At 37.5% G+C, this 18,871-nt stretch overlaps 2 protein-coding genes across 4 annotated transcripts; one reads left to right on the top strand and one right to left on the bottom strand.

The window, feature by feature from the left end:
* Window positions 1-1,118: 1,118 nt before the first annotated feature.
* Window positions 1,119-16,975, top strand: nr1h4 (nuclear receptor subfamily 1, group H, member 4). Of its 3 annotated transcripts, XM_086163895.1 has the most exons (10): window positions 1,119-1,302; window positions 2,210-2,355; window positions 4,813-5,187; window positions 8,599-8,739; window positions 9,595-9,737; window positions 10,615-10,713; window positions 10,807-10,906; window positions 11,737-11,883; window positions 13,935-14,048; window positions 14,182-16,975. In XM_086163895.1, exons 2-10 carry the CDS (start codon window positions 2,259-2,261, stop codon window positions 14,418-14,420), a joined length of 1,455 nt encoding a protein of 484 aa, XP_086020021.1. In that variant the 5' UTR covers window positions 1,119-1,302; window positions 2,210-2,258; the 3' UTR covers window positions 14,421-16,975. The 3 variants fall into 3 exon arrangements, with proteins under 3 accessions (XP_086020021.1, XP_086020022.1, XP_086020023.1); XM_086163896.1 differs by lacking the exons at window positions 1,119-1,302; window positions 2,210-2,355 and adding an exon at window positions 3,165-3,339; XM_086163897.1 differs by lacking the exons at window positions 1,119-1,302; window positions 2,210-2,355 and adding an exon at window positions 4,329-4,344.
* On the bottom strand, window positions 15,749-17,943 carry c1qtnf13 (C1q and TNF related 13). The gene is made up of 2 exons (XM_086163898.1): window positions 17,853-17,943; window positions 15,749-16,809 (listed from the first exon to the last, which is right to left on the bottom strand). Exons 1-2 carry the CDS (start codon window positions 17,890-17,892, stop codon window positions 15,749-15,751), a joined length of 1,101 nt encoding a protein of 366 aa, XP_086020024.1. The 5' UTR covers window positions 17,893-17,943.
* Between the last annotated feature and the right edge of the window lie 928 nt (window positions 17,944-18,871).

Here is an 18,871-nt window from a genome sequence, read left to right as displayed (position 1 = left end):
GGTAAACATCCTTTGTCTTATCTGCCTTCAGCTGCCACTGCTTCATTTTCACCACAGAAAATACTGTAATTACTGGACATAACATTCCTCACCACTGTCATACGGAGTTCTAAACAATGGCTCCACTTGAAAAGATTTCTGTGAGAGAGTTCATCTATTGTGAAATATACTCATGCCTAGTTTGACATTGAGAACCGTGCTTTGTATGAAGCTATTGATATAATAGAGTCAGATGTTGGCAGAGAAGTTCAAGGTTAAAGCTACTACAGGCCTTGTAGTGCTCAGAAGTCCTTGAGAGTATGAGGTAACATCATTCTCGGGACATAATTATCACATTTGATGTGAAACGTGAAACATGAAAGCAACGTAAAAGAACCACGGCAATACCGCCACAATAACAAATTCCCCGACTACAGTAAACCCTATTATACAATAAATATCTAAAATGGTGTCGCGTCCATCGGTTCCCAGAGTCCATTGCTGCCAACCCATTCCCCTCATGCACTCAGCCACAGAGCAGTGAGTCCAGCATCCAATGGCAAAGGTTCTGTTTATTTCAGACAGTCTGTCTGTTGACTTAGAAAGGCCTCTTTGGATGGAGCAACAACCCATTAATGATTAAACTATTCTTTTTGGACTAAAAAAGTATCATAAAGACAAGATCAGTTTGTTTTTTCACTGTTTGTGACCAACTTAAAATACACAAAGACAAAAGGTTGGGTGACATGTGACTAAATGGAAAATGATGTCTTTCGCAAGGGCCAGAACAAGTCAGGTAAAGATGATTGCCACATGGTTCCATTTCCCTTAAGATACAAGTCTTGCTGTTTCGTCTTCTTTGACCTTATTCTAAGTGATATGTTTTTAAGGATAACCTATAAATTTCACAAATCCAAGAATATTTCTGGGAAAGGTGTGTATGTTAACACACTCAAGAAATGGATGCGTATTTCATCTCTGTTTATGTGTGTGCTGGTGGGTGGGATTTTGAGCTGTAGGAGAATTCATGGGGCAGCCCCCCTTTGGTGAGATAAAAAGGGATTTTTTTTTCTTGATAAGTGTGTTTGGAGGGGTGGGATGACATGGAGAGGGATGGGCAAATGGATTAATAACCACAATCCCTTTCTCCCTGACTCAACCAGTCTCGCATGCCACTCTGGAGTACAGACAAAACTAACATAAAATAATTATAAATTATAAGCCAATGTTGATGGAGGTGTAGCTTGAGGTGTGGATTTCAGGAAATTCGGCTGAAGTGGCAGGCAGGAGTTCCAACAGTGGGAATATTTCGATCAGGAGGAGGTAAGAGCTGCTGGGTAGAGTATGATCACATTTCATGTTCACATGAATTTGTATAAGTCCACATTATGTCATTGTGGCTCATGTAAGTAAGTTAGGTGCTGTGTGGGCTGTAAAAAGTAGATGCCAGGATCCCATACCATGGTAGGTTGGTTTTGGATCTCAGGGGAAATTACAGAGTTAAATTAAAAGAATGTATCGGTTTAAGCCGATAAGCAATTAATACACTTGTTGCCACTTTCTGGTCTTGACAGCTCAAAGTTCATCTTCAAGTCTTTTTGTTTTTTTCCAAATTGAGGATATCTATCTATCTATCTATCTATCTATCTATCTATCTATCTATCTATCTATCTATCTATCTATCTATCTATCTATCTATCTATCTATCTATCCATCTATCTATCTATCTATCTATCTATCTATCTATCTATCTATCTATCTATCTATCTATCTATCTATCTATCTATCTATCTATCTATCTATTTTGTCTTTCTGTCTATCTATCTGCAAATAGATAGACTATAGATATAGATTTGCGAATTTTTGCATGAGAATATACACATGTAGATATTTATACTGTAGATACATTTTAGATATAGATATAGATATAGATATAGATATAGATATAGATATAGATATAGATATAGATATAGATATAGATATAGATATGCAGCTGTCAGGGAGGCCATTCTTTAGACCTGACCTTAATCTGCCACCTCTCATCATCTTACCTGTGTGTGTGTGTGTGGGGGTGTGTGTGTGTGGGGTGGAGAACACTTTGTCGAGTGTGTGACGTCGAGGCTCATGCATAATTTCTGTGTTCAGCAAACCTGAAAGAAAATGTAACAGATTCAAGTTTCAATACACCGTTCTTATTGCAAAAGTAAAAATAAACGTGACTTTTCTGCAGTGCAGTTCAGCCTGTTTTCCCTGGCCCAGTACTCAGAAACACATTCTGAATGAATGAGTGGATCGGTCATGACAGTGATGTGGTGGGGTCGCTACAAATTCCGCCCGGTGATGAATTCTCCATCTCAGAGAGTTCCCACTTTTTTGGTAAGTTTTTTCCCTCCACAAAATCCTATTTGTTTGTTTTTTAAATACATCCAAGAGTCTAAATACATGTCAGTGTCTCTGTGAGGCAGCTGTCAGCTAAATTGCTTTCAGTGACAATGCAACCACTTCTGTGATTTAAGCAGCCTGTTGGCATCAAACAGTCTCTATGAATTCATATGCAAAGTAATGCATGAAAATGAATAAGGCAGAAGTAATGATTATCACATTGCTTCAACACAGTATGGGCTTATTTCAAGATCAATGTTGTCATGTTATCATGCAATTCCTTTTGGGATTACTGTATATACTGTTTGAAACATTATTTATGTATTTTAATTTTTTTTTAACGGCGTAATTTCCTGTCCAAACTCACATACACAGATTGTCTTTTTAAGATGTGTGCAGCAATAGTATGATCAAAATCTTGTCCAAAGTGGTGTCGCATATCTGCAAATTACAGTTAGGTTATTCTCTGATTATCTAGATTATTTTCTGCCACAGCAGCCAATCAGGGAGCAGACACAGTGCAGGATTCCCAAACCCAATCTGATGGAGCCGTAACCCCACCTGTTAAGACCGCAAAAGTACTTGAATATATGTTGAGATTAGCCGGCATCCTTACTTATTTAATAGATACAAGCATCAATTTTGCATGACTGAAACAGCAGCTCATGCACAATATCCAGTCACAATTGTGTAGATTTACATATTAACCAGCTACCAGTAATAAAGAAATGTGACTTTCTGGTTAATGAGTAGCTGTGGCAACCTTTGGGCTCCTTTAGATTTCTCAAGCAGGCAACAAGTAGCTCAATGCCACTCCACTCTCTGCCATTCTCACGTTTTTGGCAATAAAGTTGATTTGGATACAGGAAAATGGATTCTTATATCTTTAATAATTTGTTGAACTTCAAACATGCCATTTCCGTGACAATTAGAATTAATAGTCTCTGACAGCTGGCATCCGAACCGAGTCTTCAAGAGGTCAGTGTTACGTTGTCCTTTTCTGTTTGGACATTATCATTTTTCTTTGATTGAATGTTTCCCACTTGTGATATTTCTCCCAGATACTGTCAGCATTCTTGGGTCGGTTTCAAAAGTGCCCACTTGCTTGGAATGACATACATGTCACACTAAAATACACTGTGTGCTCTTTGCAAGCTTGATGTTAATCATTTGTAGCTTTACAGTATGTTTTGTGCGGATAGTCAACTACTGTTAAGCCCATTTGCAATTCAGCAGCTTATTACAGGAAAGAAAAAAACATAGATTTTTCCTAATCTGTAGTCAGGGTTTATCATATATTGTATAGATTCAACAGAAGGGAAAACATATAGTGTTATCTTATATATTTTCGCTTCCACATGAAATTGTTACTGGAATTCTATAGTTGTCTTTTTTGAAGGGCATACATTTTCATTTTTTTAAGCTGTTTGACAACGTATTTGTTACAAAAGCACGTCGGTACAATATGTTTCTTCTTATTAAAGAAGTAAAATTGTGAAGAAAGAAATTGAAATTAAGACAACTCATGGCGGAAAGCAAGGATCAATTATGAAAAACTAATCGCAGGTTCTCCTACACCCTTAGAAAGGAGGAGCTAAGAGGAATAATGTCTACATTCACCAAAAATGATAGAGGCCTGTGTGATATGTCACATTAATGCAGTGATATGATTTTTTTTACTATACTGTGTTCCTGTCCAATCTTCTTTGTTTAAATTCACATAGCTGCCTCAAAACTAAACTGACAAGCACTCACAAAATTTGTGCGGGAGTGAAAGTGAAGAGCTACTTCTGGTACAATTCAAAAAAATTGCTGCGTTGCTGTTCATCGTCTCGAGCGGTGGTTGTCTGCTCTGTCAAGCACATCAGAGAAAAAAAACAATGTGAAACAAAACCAACGAGCTCTAAATCATTGTCTATGGTTTGTTGCAGAATCCTGAAAGCAGCAGATTTCAAGAGGCTGAAAAACTACTGTCTTTTTAAAGTTTGTACAGCCTCAAAACAAAAAGTGGCACCATATTTGGATGTTGAGATATAATTGATAACGTGATGAAGGATAATACACTTACTTAACCATTTTATACATTTGTGCATCTGTGTACTTTTACACAAGTTGCATTGTATATCATTATATAGAGAATCGTCCTTCTTTCGTTCAAATTTCAAAATAACCGCGACTCACAGTCCTTTGAGGATGTCACTTATTTTTTCCCTCCCGACTAATTTTAAAATTCAAAACAATCAACTTACAAATGACACAGTCGAGCGCGCAAGTGTCCCTCTCACAGGAAACCAAAACTTCATTTAGTATTTTACTTCTACCAATCATTCAAAGCGAGAGAAACAACTAATAGATCTTTTATGCAGTTCTGAACCTGCTTGATTATGTGTTTTTTTTTTGTGTAAATAAACATCACTTAATAACACTTCAATTGCATTATCTTGTCCACAGATATCCTTGCAGATCAAGGCAGCCCCCTACTGCATGATCCTGACATATTACCCTTCACTGGCTATCCCAGCATGCATTATCCATCCATGGAGCCAACCATGTCCTCCACACCGTACTACTCCACTCAGAACCACTACCCTCAGTACAACGGGGATGAATGGTATTCACACGCAGCGATATATGAACTGAGAAAAGGACCTCTCCAGTGTGGCTATGAGGAGAGGGAGGAGGTGTCCTCTGAGATGCCACCTGTGTGCAAGAGGACTCGGCACATGTCGCAGCCCGGACGCATTAAAGGGGAGGAACTGTGTGTTGTTTGCGGAGACAAGGCCTCGGGATACCACTACAATGCTCTCACCTGTGAGGGGTGTAAAGGTGAGAAGGGAGTATGTGAAAAATGAAAAAGTCAGTTCCAGCATTCCCGTTCAAGTGTTTATTTTTTAGTGATTTCAAATAAGAAAGAGCGCTATTTGACGTTGTAGGGTCAAAACCAAGAGCACACATAGAAAGGTTACCATGCACAGACTTTGCGTGTTTATGGTGATACATTTTACCTGAAGAGGAACTGAGGAGCAGTAAAAAAAAGGATGTTGAAAGGTACCCCAGCCTAAACCAAAGATATCTAACGGGCACAAAGGCTAGATTTATCACAAAGCTCAGTTCTGATTCCTTGTCTCTATCCTATGTTTACTGCAATTTTGCATTTATTTTTAAAAGAGACCAAAATTTGACATCTACAAGAGCACTTGCTTTAACTTTCAATAACACATACGAAGGTTTTTGCTAAAGCCCCAGTGGTTGAAGTAGATGACACTGATGCTGAGGCAAATGACACGGGCAAGAGTAAATAATAATTCAAGGTATCACCAAGACATTTTCAGAGTCGTGAGAAATCTTGGTTGTGTAAAAGCTAGATTAACAATTAATAATTTATAAGTAATAATTTATAATATTAAACATCCATGTCATTATGAATGGCATGTGGCTCCAACTCCATGCTTTGAAAACATGAAAAATAGAATATGGAGTATTAAATATAGCGTTAATGGCATATCTAACCCCTCGCTCATAGACTTTTGCTGAGGGTTTAATGGATATCTAATGTCCCTAGGACATGAAAGTGACATTTGTTTTATCTGTGAGTCAGAATTGCCTAATAATCCATTATATATGCACTGCAAATGAATTTCCCCTATGGGGATCAATAAGGTATATTTTATCTTATAAGAATAAGAATAAGAATAAGAACAACTTTATTAATCCTGAAGGAAATTGCTGTGCCAGAGTTACAGAAAAATATAACATTAATAAATAATAAAAGAAAGGCAGAATTAGAAATAAAATAAACTATAAACTATAAAGTGTCTCAGTGAAACTATAAAGTGTCTTAGTAAGCAGTGATAAAACTATAAGTGTCTTAGCAACAAGTGAGGTAAGGAGTGCACAATAGTATGATAGATATGATGTATTATCTTATCTTATCTTATCTTATCTTATCTTATCTTGGTATATTCATGTCCTAACTTAAGTGGTGGACCAAGTGACAATGCACTATCTGGCGTGGCTATAAAAATACCACCGTTTACGAGCTTTGCATCTCCTTTTGTTTTATTTGCATAGATATAACGTTGATTCCCAGCGAACAACAGGTTGAATGGTGTAAGTGTAATTCCACACCCTGTGGTTGGACAATGCCGACGTTGCAGCGATTGGCCCGCCATGTCGTTTGACTGAGAAGAGGTCGAGGTCTACTTGGCTTCTGTCTGGTTCTCCAGCAAGATTGAGTTCCGTCTCACCTTACTGCTGTACAATGCTGGAGCAACCTGAGCTTAGTAAATGCATGTCGTTGTGCTTAATATTCCCAGTCAGAATGTCTAATAACCAGACTCTACTAATTGTTTTGCGCATTGGTGACTTTGGAAATGTAAACCATAGCATTCTATTCTGTTGTTCTTCATATATGTATATGTATATGTATATGTATATGTATATGTATATGTATATGTATATGTATATGTATATGTATATCATTCATGTAATAATGAATGAATAACATGTGTGTGTATATATATATATATATATATATATATATATATATATATATATATGCATATATACATATACATATCATATGTATATATGTTTTCAAGGTTTCATTCAAGACTCCTTTGCCAAGCAAACCAAAGTCTTTTGTGTGCTTCATCCCCTTTTTCTGGAGAAAAGGAAATCATTTATCATGGCTCAGAACATCCACCGTCCATTTCACAAAGATATTTATAAAAATAAATCTTTTGTGTCACATCATTGGGTTTTAAAATTTAGTTTTAAACAGAGATTATTTTTGGTAAGGCACTTCAAGAGGTTTTATAAGTATGAGCTCTGACTACATCAAAGCAACTATACTGTGTTCAAAAGTCCCAAGACATAAGGATATCTGATTGTCTGGGATCACAGCACTTTTTTATAAACTAAACATTGGTGTTTGTACAAATGTACCATTTACTGTAGTCTCAGATACTAGCACAGTTAAAGATGTTTACCATCTAGAATCCAACACAAGGATTTCCCCCAGCGATCCTCCCACTCAACAGGACTCCTTGTTCTGCTGCAGTGTCGTGTTGGTGTGATGACCTCATCATGTCTGCCTGCACTCTTGTGCTGGCATGGTGATTTTAAATTAATAAATTATGTGGATTTTGAATTAAGTTGTCCTTGAAATAAAAGCTTGACAGACAGCATTTATATACCTGTATACGTAGACTGCATCAGCATGTCTGCAGGGTGATGATTTTCAGTAACCAATCAGTTTCTGCAACATTCTTTGTTATATTTTAATATGCTTTGTTCAAGATAGCTTGAAAGAATTTCACTTTTCTGTTTTGAAGAATTTTTTGGTCAAGAGAGAGTAGAAAAGGGATGTCTCGCCGGAGGCCCTGGTCGGAGGTGACCAATTCAGGTTAAACCCTGTGCCTTGTTCAAAGTCACTGTGGACTCGATGATTCAGATGGTAAATGAATGAAAAAAACATAGCTGAATGTTATTCATAAATGTCATGGAAAACCATAATGCAATTTTAGAAAGATGTGTTTGATATATATTGAATCAATTGCTTATTTTAGTTTGTATTGAAATATGGGGGGCTAGGGTAGGGGTGTTGATGTCAGCGGACATCATTGTTTTGCTGGCAAAGAACCTAAAAACTATACCATCACATCATTATGTACAAAGCTATTGTGTCCTCAACAACACTATTGTGAGAACTCTCCCCAAAAATCAGAATACTCGTGGTCTGACATCAGGTGAACATGTGGAAAATGGGTAATAAGCAGAAAGTATATTTCATATTTCATGTGGATTTGTGTGATGCTCAGTTGCTTTCTCAGTTGTCAAAGCAGAGTCTCTTCATTGTATGCCAGTACAGGAGTGAGTACTGTACACAACTTTTGAGATCAGTTTATTCAAATACCTAGAAGACTAAACAGTAAAAATGCACAGGCTACATGTTTTCGGTGGGGAAAACAAGCTTGAAAGAACAGATATACGATCGATTTGATTTGACAATTGATTTGCATACCTCAGGTGGTCTGTTTTTATGTCAGCGTAATACAAAATAGCAAATATCTAAATTATTTTTGCCCTCTGTAAAGATTACCATAATGCACTTAACAGAGTATAGAAATATGTTCAAGCGAAAAATCTTTAAATTTCATTGTTACTCCACAAAACATCCGTCATATCCAATGCTGTTGAGGTTCCTGACTGCTCTGTTGTACCTACAATGTGCAGGTTTCTTCAGACGAAGCATCACAAAGAACGCAGTGTACAAATGCAAGAGTGGTGGGAACTGTGAGATGGACATGTACATGCGCCGGAAATGCCAGGAGTGCCGACTAAGAAAATGCAAGGAGATGGGTATGCTGGCAGAATGTGAGTATCTCTGCTTATTCATTTATTCCGCTCCTATCATTAATTTAGCAAAGGAAGATTTCGTGACAAACGACTGTCATGCACACGCTGAACAGTCCTTGCCGAGGGCATCCCTTGTTTTCTATTCTGACATGGCGTCCTGAATTTTGCAAGAGGATTGAATGTCTCCTATCAAACAACAACCAGGAAGGCCCTGCTTTTGTTACTGTTACGGGAATAGAAGTTAAAATTAAACACCACAAGTGACATTTGAGAGTAATCACCACCACATTAATCTACTTTTGCTTCGGAATTTAGTTTGTAATTAGACATGTTTATATTAAAATTAAAATTGTTGTAAGGATTTACCATGTTGCTTCAGTTTGATTATGTGAGAAAATACTTTCCTTTGGGTTTCTTGGGGAAATTTAATTAATCTGTCAAAAACTGTTACTCAAACCAATAGAGAGGACAAAGTTGGCCCCTGTTGTTCATAAATAGTGCAGTGAATTTGTGATGAATATTGCAGGTAGATCGTGCTGCTGATGCATCAAAGACACAACAAATGACACTTTTTTCAAACTCATGCTGTGTCTTAAATTATTGCAGTAGTTGTGTAATAAAAATGACAGTCAAGTGAAATGTCAGTTTTCATTCAGGTTTTCCTGATACAAAAAAGATACCATAAAGACAAACTGAAATATTTAAGAACATTAAAAAATATTACAAGCATTTCAAAAAAAAAAAAAAACAACCTAAAATTGAAAATGCTAATTGAAAGTCCAGTGACTCTGAATATAGATTTTTCACAGGTGTCTCAGAGATTTACATCATCCAGAATTTACAACACAGTGATGCCTTTATCAATGCTGGTAGGCTTACTCACCGAAATCCAGTGTAAATCAAAAAGGCTGCGGAAGAATAGCAAGGCGTCACCGGGAGAGTCGACTGGAGATGAACTAGAGGGGGCCGAAAACATGGACCACAAGCAGGTCACCTCGACCACCAAACAACCAAAGGTAAAACAATCACAGATCACTGAGTCTGCTTGTAAGAGGAATACTGCATATCTGTGTACCAATATTCCTCAAAAAGCACAAAAATCACCTTTTCAGTTTTTATTGTAGTATTGTAGTGCAAATATTGAAATGCAGTTTGAAATTCACATTTCGAGTACATCAAAATAAATTAAACCCCAGACACTGAAGAACAATATTCACAAATGTGCAGAATTCTTTTTTGCAAAGTATTGGCACAAATTTCAATTAAGAAAACAAAAAAACCAAACATACATAAAGAAATTTTTCTTTAATTTTATATAAATGTTTTCTTTTCTGATCGTTAACTGTTGTCAGTTGTAGTCTATTTCGTAGGAGCAGAGAAACCCTTGTCATTTTTTGCTCTGTTTTCATACATTTTTTGGACATTTTGAAGATATCTTTCTAAGACACTTTCTTAATCATATAGACTAATTATACATGAAAATGTATTTTAAATACTTAAAGAATTAGTTGTTTTGACATGCAAAGAGTGCTTCACTCTCCAACAGTTCTTCAGTTTGTTATCATCACTGGTAGATAATATCTCAATTTCTGCACTCTTTCAGAGTTTGATGGTATTCCAATAAACCTTAGAAATCTATGTAAACTGCTCTTTCTTATTCGAGGTCTACATTAAATATATATTTTATCTCATGTTAAGATGAATCATAATTTCAAATACAAATTCAAATTTGTAGTTAGTAATGAAGCTGTATTTAACTTTTGGAAACATATGTACCTTATGATCTTGAGATATTAATATCTAATATCATTGATTATGTCATGCAAATTGAATAGGACTAATGTTGCACATCCCTAAGCGTACTGCTTCTGCTTGGTTTTTCTTTTCATCCAGGAAAAAGTTGAAATTACACAAGACCAGAGGGAGCTCATGAGAGTCATCGTAGATGCCTACAACAGACACCAAATTCCTCAAGATGTGGCCAAAAAGCTGGTATATTCCTCTTGATATCACTTTCAATTGTTGAAAAAAACTTCAGCAAAATTTTTATATGTTTAAACTGTTAACATTTTTGGGCCTCGCCAGCTACAAGAACATTACAGTGCAGAGGAAAACTTTGTCCTATTGACGGAAATGGCAACAAGTCAAGTCCAAGTTCTGGTGGAGTTTACAAAAAATATTCCAGGTATTTTTCCATTTTCTTTTATCCGTTACACTTTGAGTGACTGAAAGACAAAGACAGAGGACAAGTATTAGTAAGCATTTAAAGATAGATATTGATTAGGAATACTGTATCTTATTGGCAATTCTTAAAATGATAAAAAGGGATACTACCTCAATATGATAAAGAAATTACCCATTCACTACAATTATGATTACTTTTCTATTTTGCAAATTACCAAGAAACAGTAAAAAATTAACCCACCATCTCAAAAAAAAGGCTTGGAAATTCTCTCAAAATCTGCTAAAAGTTCAAAGAAACATAACTGAAATAAATAAAATGAGGATATAATGTGGGAGGGGGAGCGGAAGCTTGAGGCCAAAGCCCCAGATGTCAACCCTAGGATTCTTGTTTGGATAAAATCCATTAGATTTTTAGTTTGCTGTCACAAAGAACCAAAGAAGCCCCCCCAAAAAAAACTCAGTTTTCAAAAACTGAGGTGGAAGGACTTTTGTGATGTCCTTCATTAGAGTGCTGAAAAATGTCAGGAACTTAAGTAACCATGGGTGGCTGATGGGTACCGGGTCCTGCTTTTGTCCTGATGGATCGTTTTTAGAAATCATAAAGACCATAAATTTAGTCAGAGAGGCCACTGAGAAGGTTTGCACATGTTCAGAAGAGTAATAGTGAATTTTCTGGTAGAGAAAAAGGGAACCTGAAGTTACTTGGTATGAGAGAAGAGGATATCAAGGGTAGGATTAGATGGGGGCAGATGCTTTGGCACGGCAACCCCTGAAGGGGGAAGAAAAAGTAGAAAAGACCGGCTAAAAAAACATTATTTGATGCCACTTCAGGCTTTCTGTCACTGGATCATGAAGATCAGATCGCTCTGCTGAAGGGCTCGGCAGTGGAAGCTATGTTTTTGCGTTCTGCACAAGTTTTCTGCAGGAAAATGCCCAGTGGACAAGCCGGCGTCTTAGAAGACAGGATACGCAGGAGTGGTGAGTCAAGTTCATTGTTTCTTTTATCTGATGATAGTGAAACACAATATATACAATACTTTGATAAAGTTGGAGAAATTCAAACGCTGTTACAGTCTGTTGTGGGCGTAGAGAAAATATACCCGTAGGGTCAAGTGCATTACTATAGTATAATTGATTCAACCATAAGTTTAACAGGTATTTTAGTTAGACTCCCTATCAATAATTGATCGTCCCGAATTAAGTAACGCAGCTGTGAGATACAGACTGACCTGTTGATCACTGAACAAGTGTGGGTTTGACTCACACACACACACACCCACACACACACACACACACACACACACACACACACACACACACACACACACACACATACACACACAAATCTTCCCAGCAGCCTTGTTTTTATTTCAGTTCACTACCAAAAATAGATATTGTAATATCTGGTTTGCACAAACAATGTATATATATAAATAATACTTATAATACTGACCGTCAGTGTGTGTAAAAAAGAAAAAGACCTTTTATAAATTAGAGGTGTCATCATGTCAACCAGGTTGGAGGGTTAGACAGACAGCGATGGCAGTGATGGAGGGTGTGTTTTTCATTTGGTCCCTTAGCGCCGTTCCTGTGTGAATAGTGGGGTTGAAAGATATTCACACTAAAGGCCAGTCTGCGAGAAAAAGGAAGCAAAGCTGTCAAAAGAGTCCATTGTTCCTTATCAAAACATCGAAATGCTATTGTTTACTTTCACCATCTGAGCCCCTCTGGCATTTCTGAATGCTTGATGATGGGTATCCGAACAAACTGGCATCCACTGCTACTTTGAAGAGGCTATGAAGAAGGAAATAGTACACATGATAAATGCTTGGTGTCAGTAGGGCTCAAATGTTGATGTTCATTGATAATTTCAATTAGTATTGCAAAAGCAAATATACGGGCAATGATGTGCAATGATTTAAAACATTTGTCATGGCAGATACTTGCTATTCATAAAAGCACTTAAACGGAGGACAATTTTCCTGCTGGATTTCCCTAAAGTGCATTGGGAGAGTATTTCTGCATGATGTCCGATCCTCAGCAAATTTGTGTCTACTGCTAAATATATCTGTGATGAAAGAGGTTCCCAAATATAAAATGAAATGAATAGGTCAAATCAAATCGCACCCGTGCTTCCTCTTCTGACCTGAAAAAAAATTAGAGGTGATGGATAAAGATGAATATGCATTTTTGGCTAGAAGTGCAACAACACGCAAATGTTGCATAACATGATATAAAAACAATATGTGCTTTTGAAAATGCAAATATGAAAACTCACATGGAGGAATGTAGTACAAGGTGTTCTGGTGTCTATGAAGGTTCCCAGTCATCCAGATTATGCTGAAACATTGTCAAATTTTCTCAGTCTGGCAAAAGGACTTTGTTTTTCTTCTTTCTTGAAGATGTTGAACCTCTCAACCAAGATGCTTCATCAATTGTAATAGACCGTGAGGTGTTTCTGATGTATAAATGCCGTAGTTGGAGTTGGGTGTCGGTCCAAAATGATAGGGTTCGTAAATGTTATTTGTTTCTTTTGCTAGCTATCTGGGTTCACTGTGGACAGCAAAATAAGAATTTCATTGTACGGGGAAACAGATGTCTAGACAGCACATATGACATTAAATACTTTCAATCTTGAATCTCAGTAAGGACTTGTTTTGCAGCAACTCGATTGTTCAGTCTCTCCGGGTGGTTTGCAGGGTGCAGATGGATCTGGTGTGTGTGTGCATTGATCTGGCTCAGGCGGATCTCAGAACGGTGTTGTGGGTCGGTGAAAGTGCCAAATGGTTTAGTGCAACAATTCTAACACTTGAAAAATCAACCAGGGAAAAAAGATTTTGCTTGTCTGAGGTTTCCTTAACAACTCCTCCCACCATACCCCCTGCCCCCCTTTTAGTCATAAATGCTCACACACAGAGAAAAATCTGAATTTCCACTCCAAATTACATAGATAACATGAAATCAGGTGTCCAACAACAATTTCAAGCTCAGGTTATAATCTTGGTCTTTGTGATTGTCAATTTCTTCAGGCATATCTGAGGAATTTATTACTCCGATGTTCAACTTTTACAAAAGCATCGGTGAATTCCACATGTTGCAGGAGGAACAGGCCCTCCTCACCGCCATAACCATCCTGACTCCAGGCAAGTACCCACACAACTGGTCTGCAACTATTTATGTGGCCCAGCAGATTGTTATAGGCTTTCTTCTTAGTTTTCAGTTTGCTTTTCAGCTAATGCAATGTTTGATAGTGAAACTCATTCTTTTATTCTTTAGACCGGCCATATGTGAAGGACCCGGCGGCTGTTGAGACACTTCAGGAGCCCCTGCTGGACTTGCTAAGGAAGATGTGTGTCCTGCATCATTCACAGGAGCCACAATATTTTGCTCGTCTCCTGGGAAGACTGACTGAGTTAAGAACACTCAACCACTATCATGCAGAAATGCTCACATCCTGGAGAATGAATGACCACAAATTCACCCCGCTGCTCTGCGAGATCTGGGACGTGCAGTGACCCAAGCTGTAGTTTTTGGGAAGCTTAAAGATAACTCACAACTTGCAAGATAAAGTCCTGGTCCAGCCACAGTTCATATACACCATGTATTGGATGTGGATGTAGAGTGAAACTCCAGTGCAACTCTTTGCCTTTGTGTTGCCTGATTTAAAGAAAATTGGGTTGCATTCGTTGGGTGTTGACTTACTGGGTGGTTTACAAATTTGGCAATAACTGTGTTTATTTGTACTTGTGAATTTTTACAGTTCTTGCTATTATTTGATGCAAAAAGTTACAATTTTGGAGATTTTTCTTCTCTACAGACATCATGCAACAAAAAAATATTTCTTTTAATAACATACAATAACAGCAAAATTGTTACATGTCATTCAAACCTCTCACTGGCCATGATGACATGAATGCGCATGTTTAAAAATTATTTTCATTTACAAAGAATGTTAACACTTGCTGTCTGCAATTTCTTACAAATAGAATAATACTTCATCATCTTATTTAATATTTGGCTTTTCCTCTATTTCATGGTCATGTTTAAATGTTTCCATGCCTTTTAAATCACTATTTTCATACAATACAATGGTTTTTATTCAGGCTGGGAGGGGGGGTTCCTGCAGAGGTTTAAGCACCCACTCAATCAGACATTTACTGAGGTTTAGTAATATGTTACAACAAAGATGACACCAGTTATTGGAGCATTTTACTTTTCAGCACCATTTCTACAAAACTAAATGAAGTTGAAGAGGGACTCGATGGAACAGTTGCATTAAGTGCATTATTTTATTAAGTTTTGCCTACATTGCATACACAACATAAAAACAGATATATTATTCACAGTAAAGGTTTGCACATGTAACATTCACCATCTAGATCTCTTATTTTATTCTGTGTAAAGCAGAAGCAACATAAATGGTAAATAAGCTAAGGTTTGTTTACAATCATCCTCAGTCCAAGCAGTGGTCATTAATTTCAGTTGACATGCTGTGAAAATGTGCTTAAAAAGACTTTTTTGTATAAAGAATAATGGAAAAATTTCTATGAAAAAATGTCTAATGATATACAATTCTTTTCGTATCTCTTGCAAGTGTTTGCTGTGTACTGTGTATGCACGTCTACATGATTGCATCATAGCACCATCTTGTGGGTAGCATTCATAATGTGTTATAGCATTAAATTATATCAAAATATAAAAAAATTAATGAAAAAATAAAATACAAATTAAAAGACAAAAGAATTGAAAACATGGGGATTTTTTTTCCTGCTTAAATGAACTAATTTCTACAAAATTACTTACAGAGTATTATGGTCTTTTACAGTAGTTGTATATGTAATATTTAGATGTAGGTTCTGTCCTGGGTTAAGGTAGGCATGAGTGTGTCGGCGTCAGGATAGACCAGGAAGCCAGAAAAGGTGGTGTACTTTCCTTGGTTGCTGTAAATGGCAAAGCGCTCCTCCTGCTGACTGTGCAACCACACACTGTCGCCCTGATGGAGGGACAGCAGCAAGCTCTGACTTTGCATCTCCCGTCTCTTCGACATGTCCTCGTCAAACACCATGGCCTGCACCACACCCTTCCCTGTCATCAGTTTCACAGAAACAGCCTTTCGTGGATGTTTGCCCACGGTGAAAGCAAAGTAGTAGGCCCCCGGGTAGTGACAGGTGAACAGCCCTGATGATTTGTTAAAATGGCCCCCAATGTTGACATATTCCACATCAAAGGTCAGAGGTGTCTTCGGCTGACGCTTGTCACTGCGACCTAGGAAAGTAGATGTCCGTGCAACTGAGAAAGCAGACCGCGGCTGCATCAGCTCCTGACCCCTGGCCAGTGGCGGGCAGTTTGGGTAGGATGGCCACGATGGAGTGAGGTGGTTACTGATATAGCCAGCTGAGGAGACATCAGGGTAGACTAGGTAACCAGAGAAGGTGATATACGGGCCAGCATTGCTGTACAAAGCATACTGTGGACTCCGTTGCAAAAGCAGCCACACCGTGTCCATTTCCTCCAAACTGATCATTATGCTTTGACTTTGCACTTTCCTTCCTTTCTTTCGGTAGTCATCAAATGCCATTGCCTGCACCTCTTGTCCATTTTTCACCAGCATGACAGAGAGCATTTTGTTGGGATATTTCCCAACAGAGAATGAGAAATAATAGGCCCCGGGAATACGGCATCGGAAGTGGCCAGTTTCTGGACTGAAATCCCCTCCGATGTTGACCATGAGCCTGTTGAAAGTCACGGCCTTCTGCTTGCCGCACATTACACTATTGGTTTGTGTGGCAGAGAAAGCGGAGCGCAGACCATTTGGCATTGGAGGTGCATAAATGGATGTAACTGGTCCAGCGCAGTTAATCATAAGGAACATACCTACTAGATAACTGTGAATGCCCCACTGAGCTAGAAAAGAAAATAAAAAATGAAAGAAATTTAATGAAATTGCTTTAACAGGTGGTATGAAGAGAATATCGTATTTAACACGAGTCACTGTACTGAGAAACTTGTCAGTGGTTATCATGTGTGTTAGTCTGAGCTGAATGTCAATAAAATATTCAATATTAAGAAAGTCTGGTTGAATTTGAGCAGTTGTTCCCCTGAAATGCAGTAGATATTGTCTGTTGTCTCTGGGCACCGAGACAAAGGACTAGATTAGCTGCTGGTTCATCTCTTCCTGTGTGAGTTGAACAATGGAAAATTTTGGGCAGCTGTCTCGCTGGGGCAGAGCAAAACAGATGAGACTTTAAAGAGTGACTAAACATTACTTTGAAGAAAATGCAGGAGAATCATTATTGTTTTACTAGTGGCTTTTTTATTATTTCCCATTTCTTTCTTTAGGGGGTATGTACTGCTTATTCACATACATGGCGGTGACAGAATATGTTGGTATGCACGCACATTGTCACCCTGATGTTCATGCAGTCCGGTGACAAAAGCTTGATGAGTTTCTACAAAATTGCTAGAGGCCATAAAAACTCTTCTCCTAAGTTTTGGACATTTTAACAATGATTTTAAATCCCCCAAATTGAGTGATCCTTATTTGTCTAAAAGAAATCGTTGATATCAGTGGGCAACATCCACCCACTGGCCAAGAAACATGAATAATGATTGTATGTTTGGATTTAACACTTGGCTGCCCTCTTATAATAAGATTAATTTGTGAAATAATATAAGAGATAAAAGAGCCTAAACTGTGGTGAGAAACCAATGATATTGCCAAGGTTGTAAAATTAGCAAGCGCGTGAATGAACGTCTGCATATAACATCAGTCTTATTTGGGGGTTTTAATTGGAGATATTAATTTCTTTGATGATCTAAAATTCTGGAATCTTTTAGTCAAATTCATGTATTACAAAAGAATTGCATTAAATACAATGAACTTGATGAGAAATTGAACTGCAATGTCTTTAATATCAAATTATTACCAATCATTGAAAAACACTTACCTTTTGGGCTCTGTTGGGGAAGACTTTTTTTGAGTGACATGTCTTATTATTCAGTCTCAAATAAAGATCCAGTGGCTTGGTTCTACTGATAATGTCCACGTAACGGCCCTGACGCCCAAAGGACAAAGCTTTTGTCCAAACACATAAGTCAGGGGGAGGAGCTCTGCTCCATCCCATCTATAGCCCGCAGTGCAAAAAGTTCAAATGAAGCTTAATCTCACACCTTATTGGCCTGTAGAGGTGTTGACTCAGATTCACGCTTTGTTTTGTCTAAAAAAGAAAAAAAAAGAGAGATAGAATAGCTGTCGGGCACAAGGTGTGGAGGAGGGATTTACTTCTCAGTCAAGCCACTGATTTGGATAAAGAGCTACCAGGAATGTGTATGAGGTTAATATTTATAGTGCTGACACTATATTATAATTGAACGGTAAAACTCACACTGAAGGCACCAATTATCATCTCAGTTGTCAAGGGCTCCAAGGCCTCCAAAGTTCTCGTTTCATTATTTGACAAACACAGATGAAACAACAGATTGTATTCTTTGTAATCGGGGAGTGTTTTGATTTCAGGTTATTTAAATAATCTTTTTTATATAGTATTTTAAATACAGGTTAGCATTTGCTGATTTCCAAATTGGTTTTTATTATTTTCTCATTTTTAGACTGAATGTATTTGATTTTCAGACTGAAACAACATTCACCTATGGAAGGGAGGATGTTTTTTTCTTCATCATTTTCCTTTTTACACTGCATTTTTATAACTTGGTTTTCAACTAATCATCTGTCAATGGTTTGGGCCCCTCCCAATATATAATTTGTGCATAATATATGAAATACATTTACCCATTTCGTGGTTGCTCATCATTTATTCCGCCTGAAAGATAAAAAAAAGTGAAAAATGGGTATTTCTCTACACCACACTGAAATTCTCTGGTCAACATCATATTAAAAAGGATTCACATCAAGCCTTGTCAAGTATTACGAATAATAAATCCAATAAAATAAAGATAATAAATGTGT

The sequence above is a fragment of the Fistularia commersonii genome, chromosome 17 (genome assembly GCF_037954325.1).
Source record: "Fistularia commersonii isolate RoL2024-O1a breed Wild chromosome 17, RoL_Fcom_v1.0, whole genome shotgun sequence".
NCBI classification, from domain to species: domain Eukaryota; kingdom Metazoa; phylum Chordata; class Actinopteri; order Syngnathiformes; family Fistulariidae; genus Fistularia; species Fistularia commersonii.
This window is presented reverse-complemented; position numbering and strand designations above follow the sequence as displayed.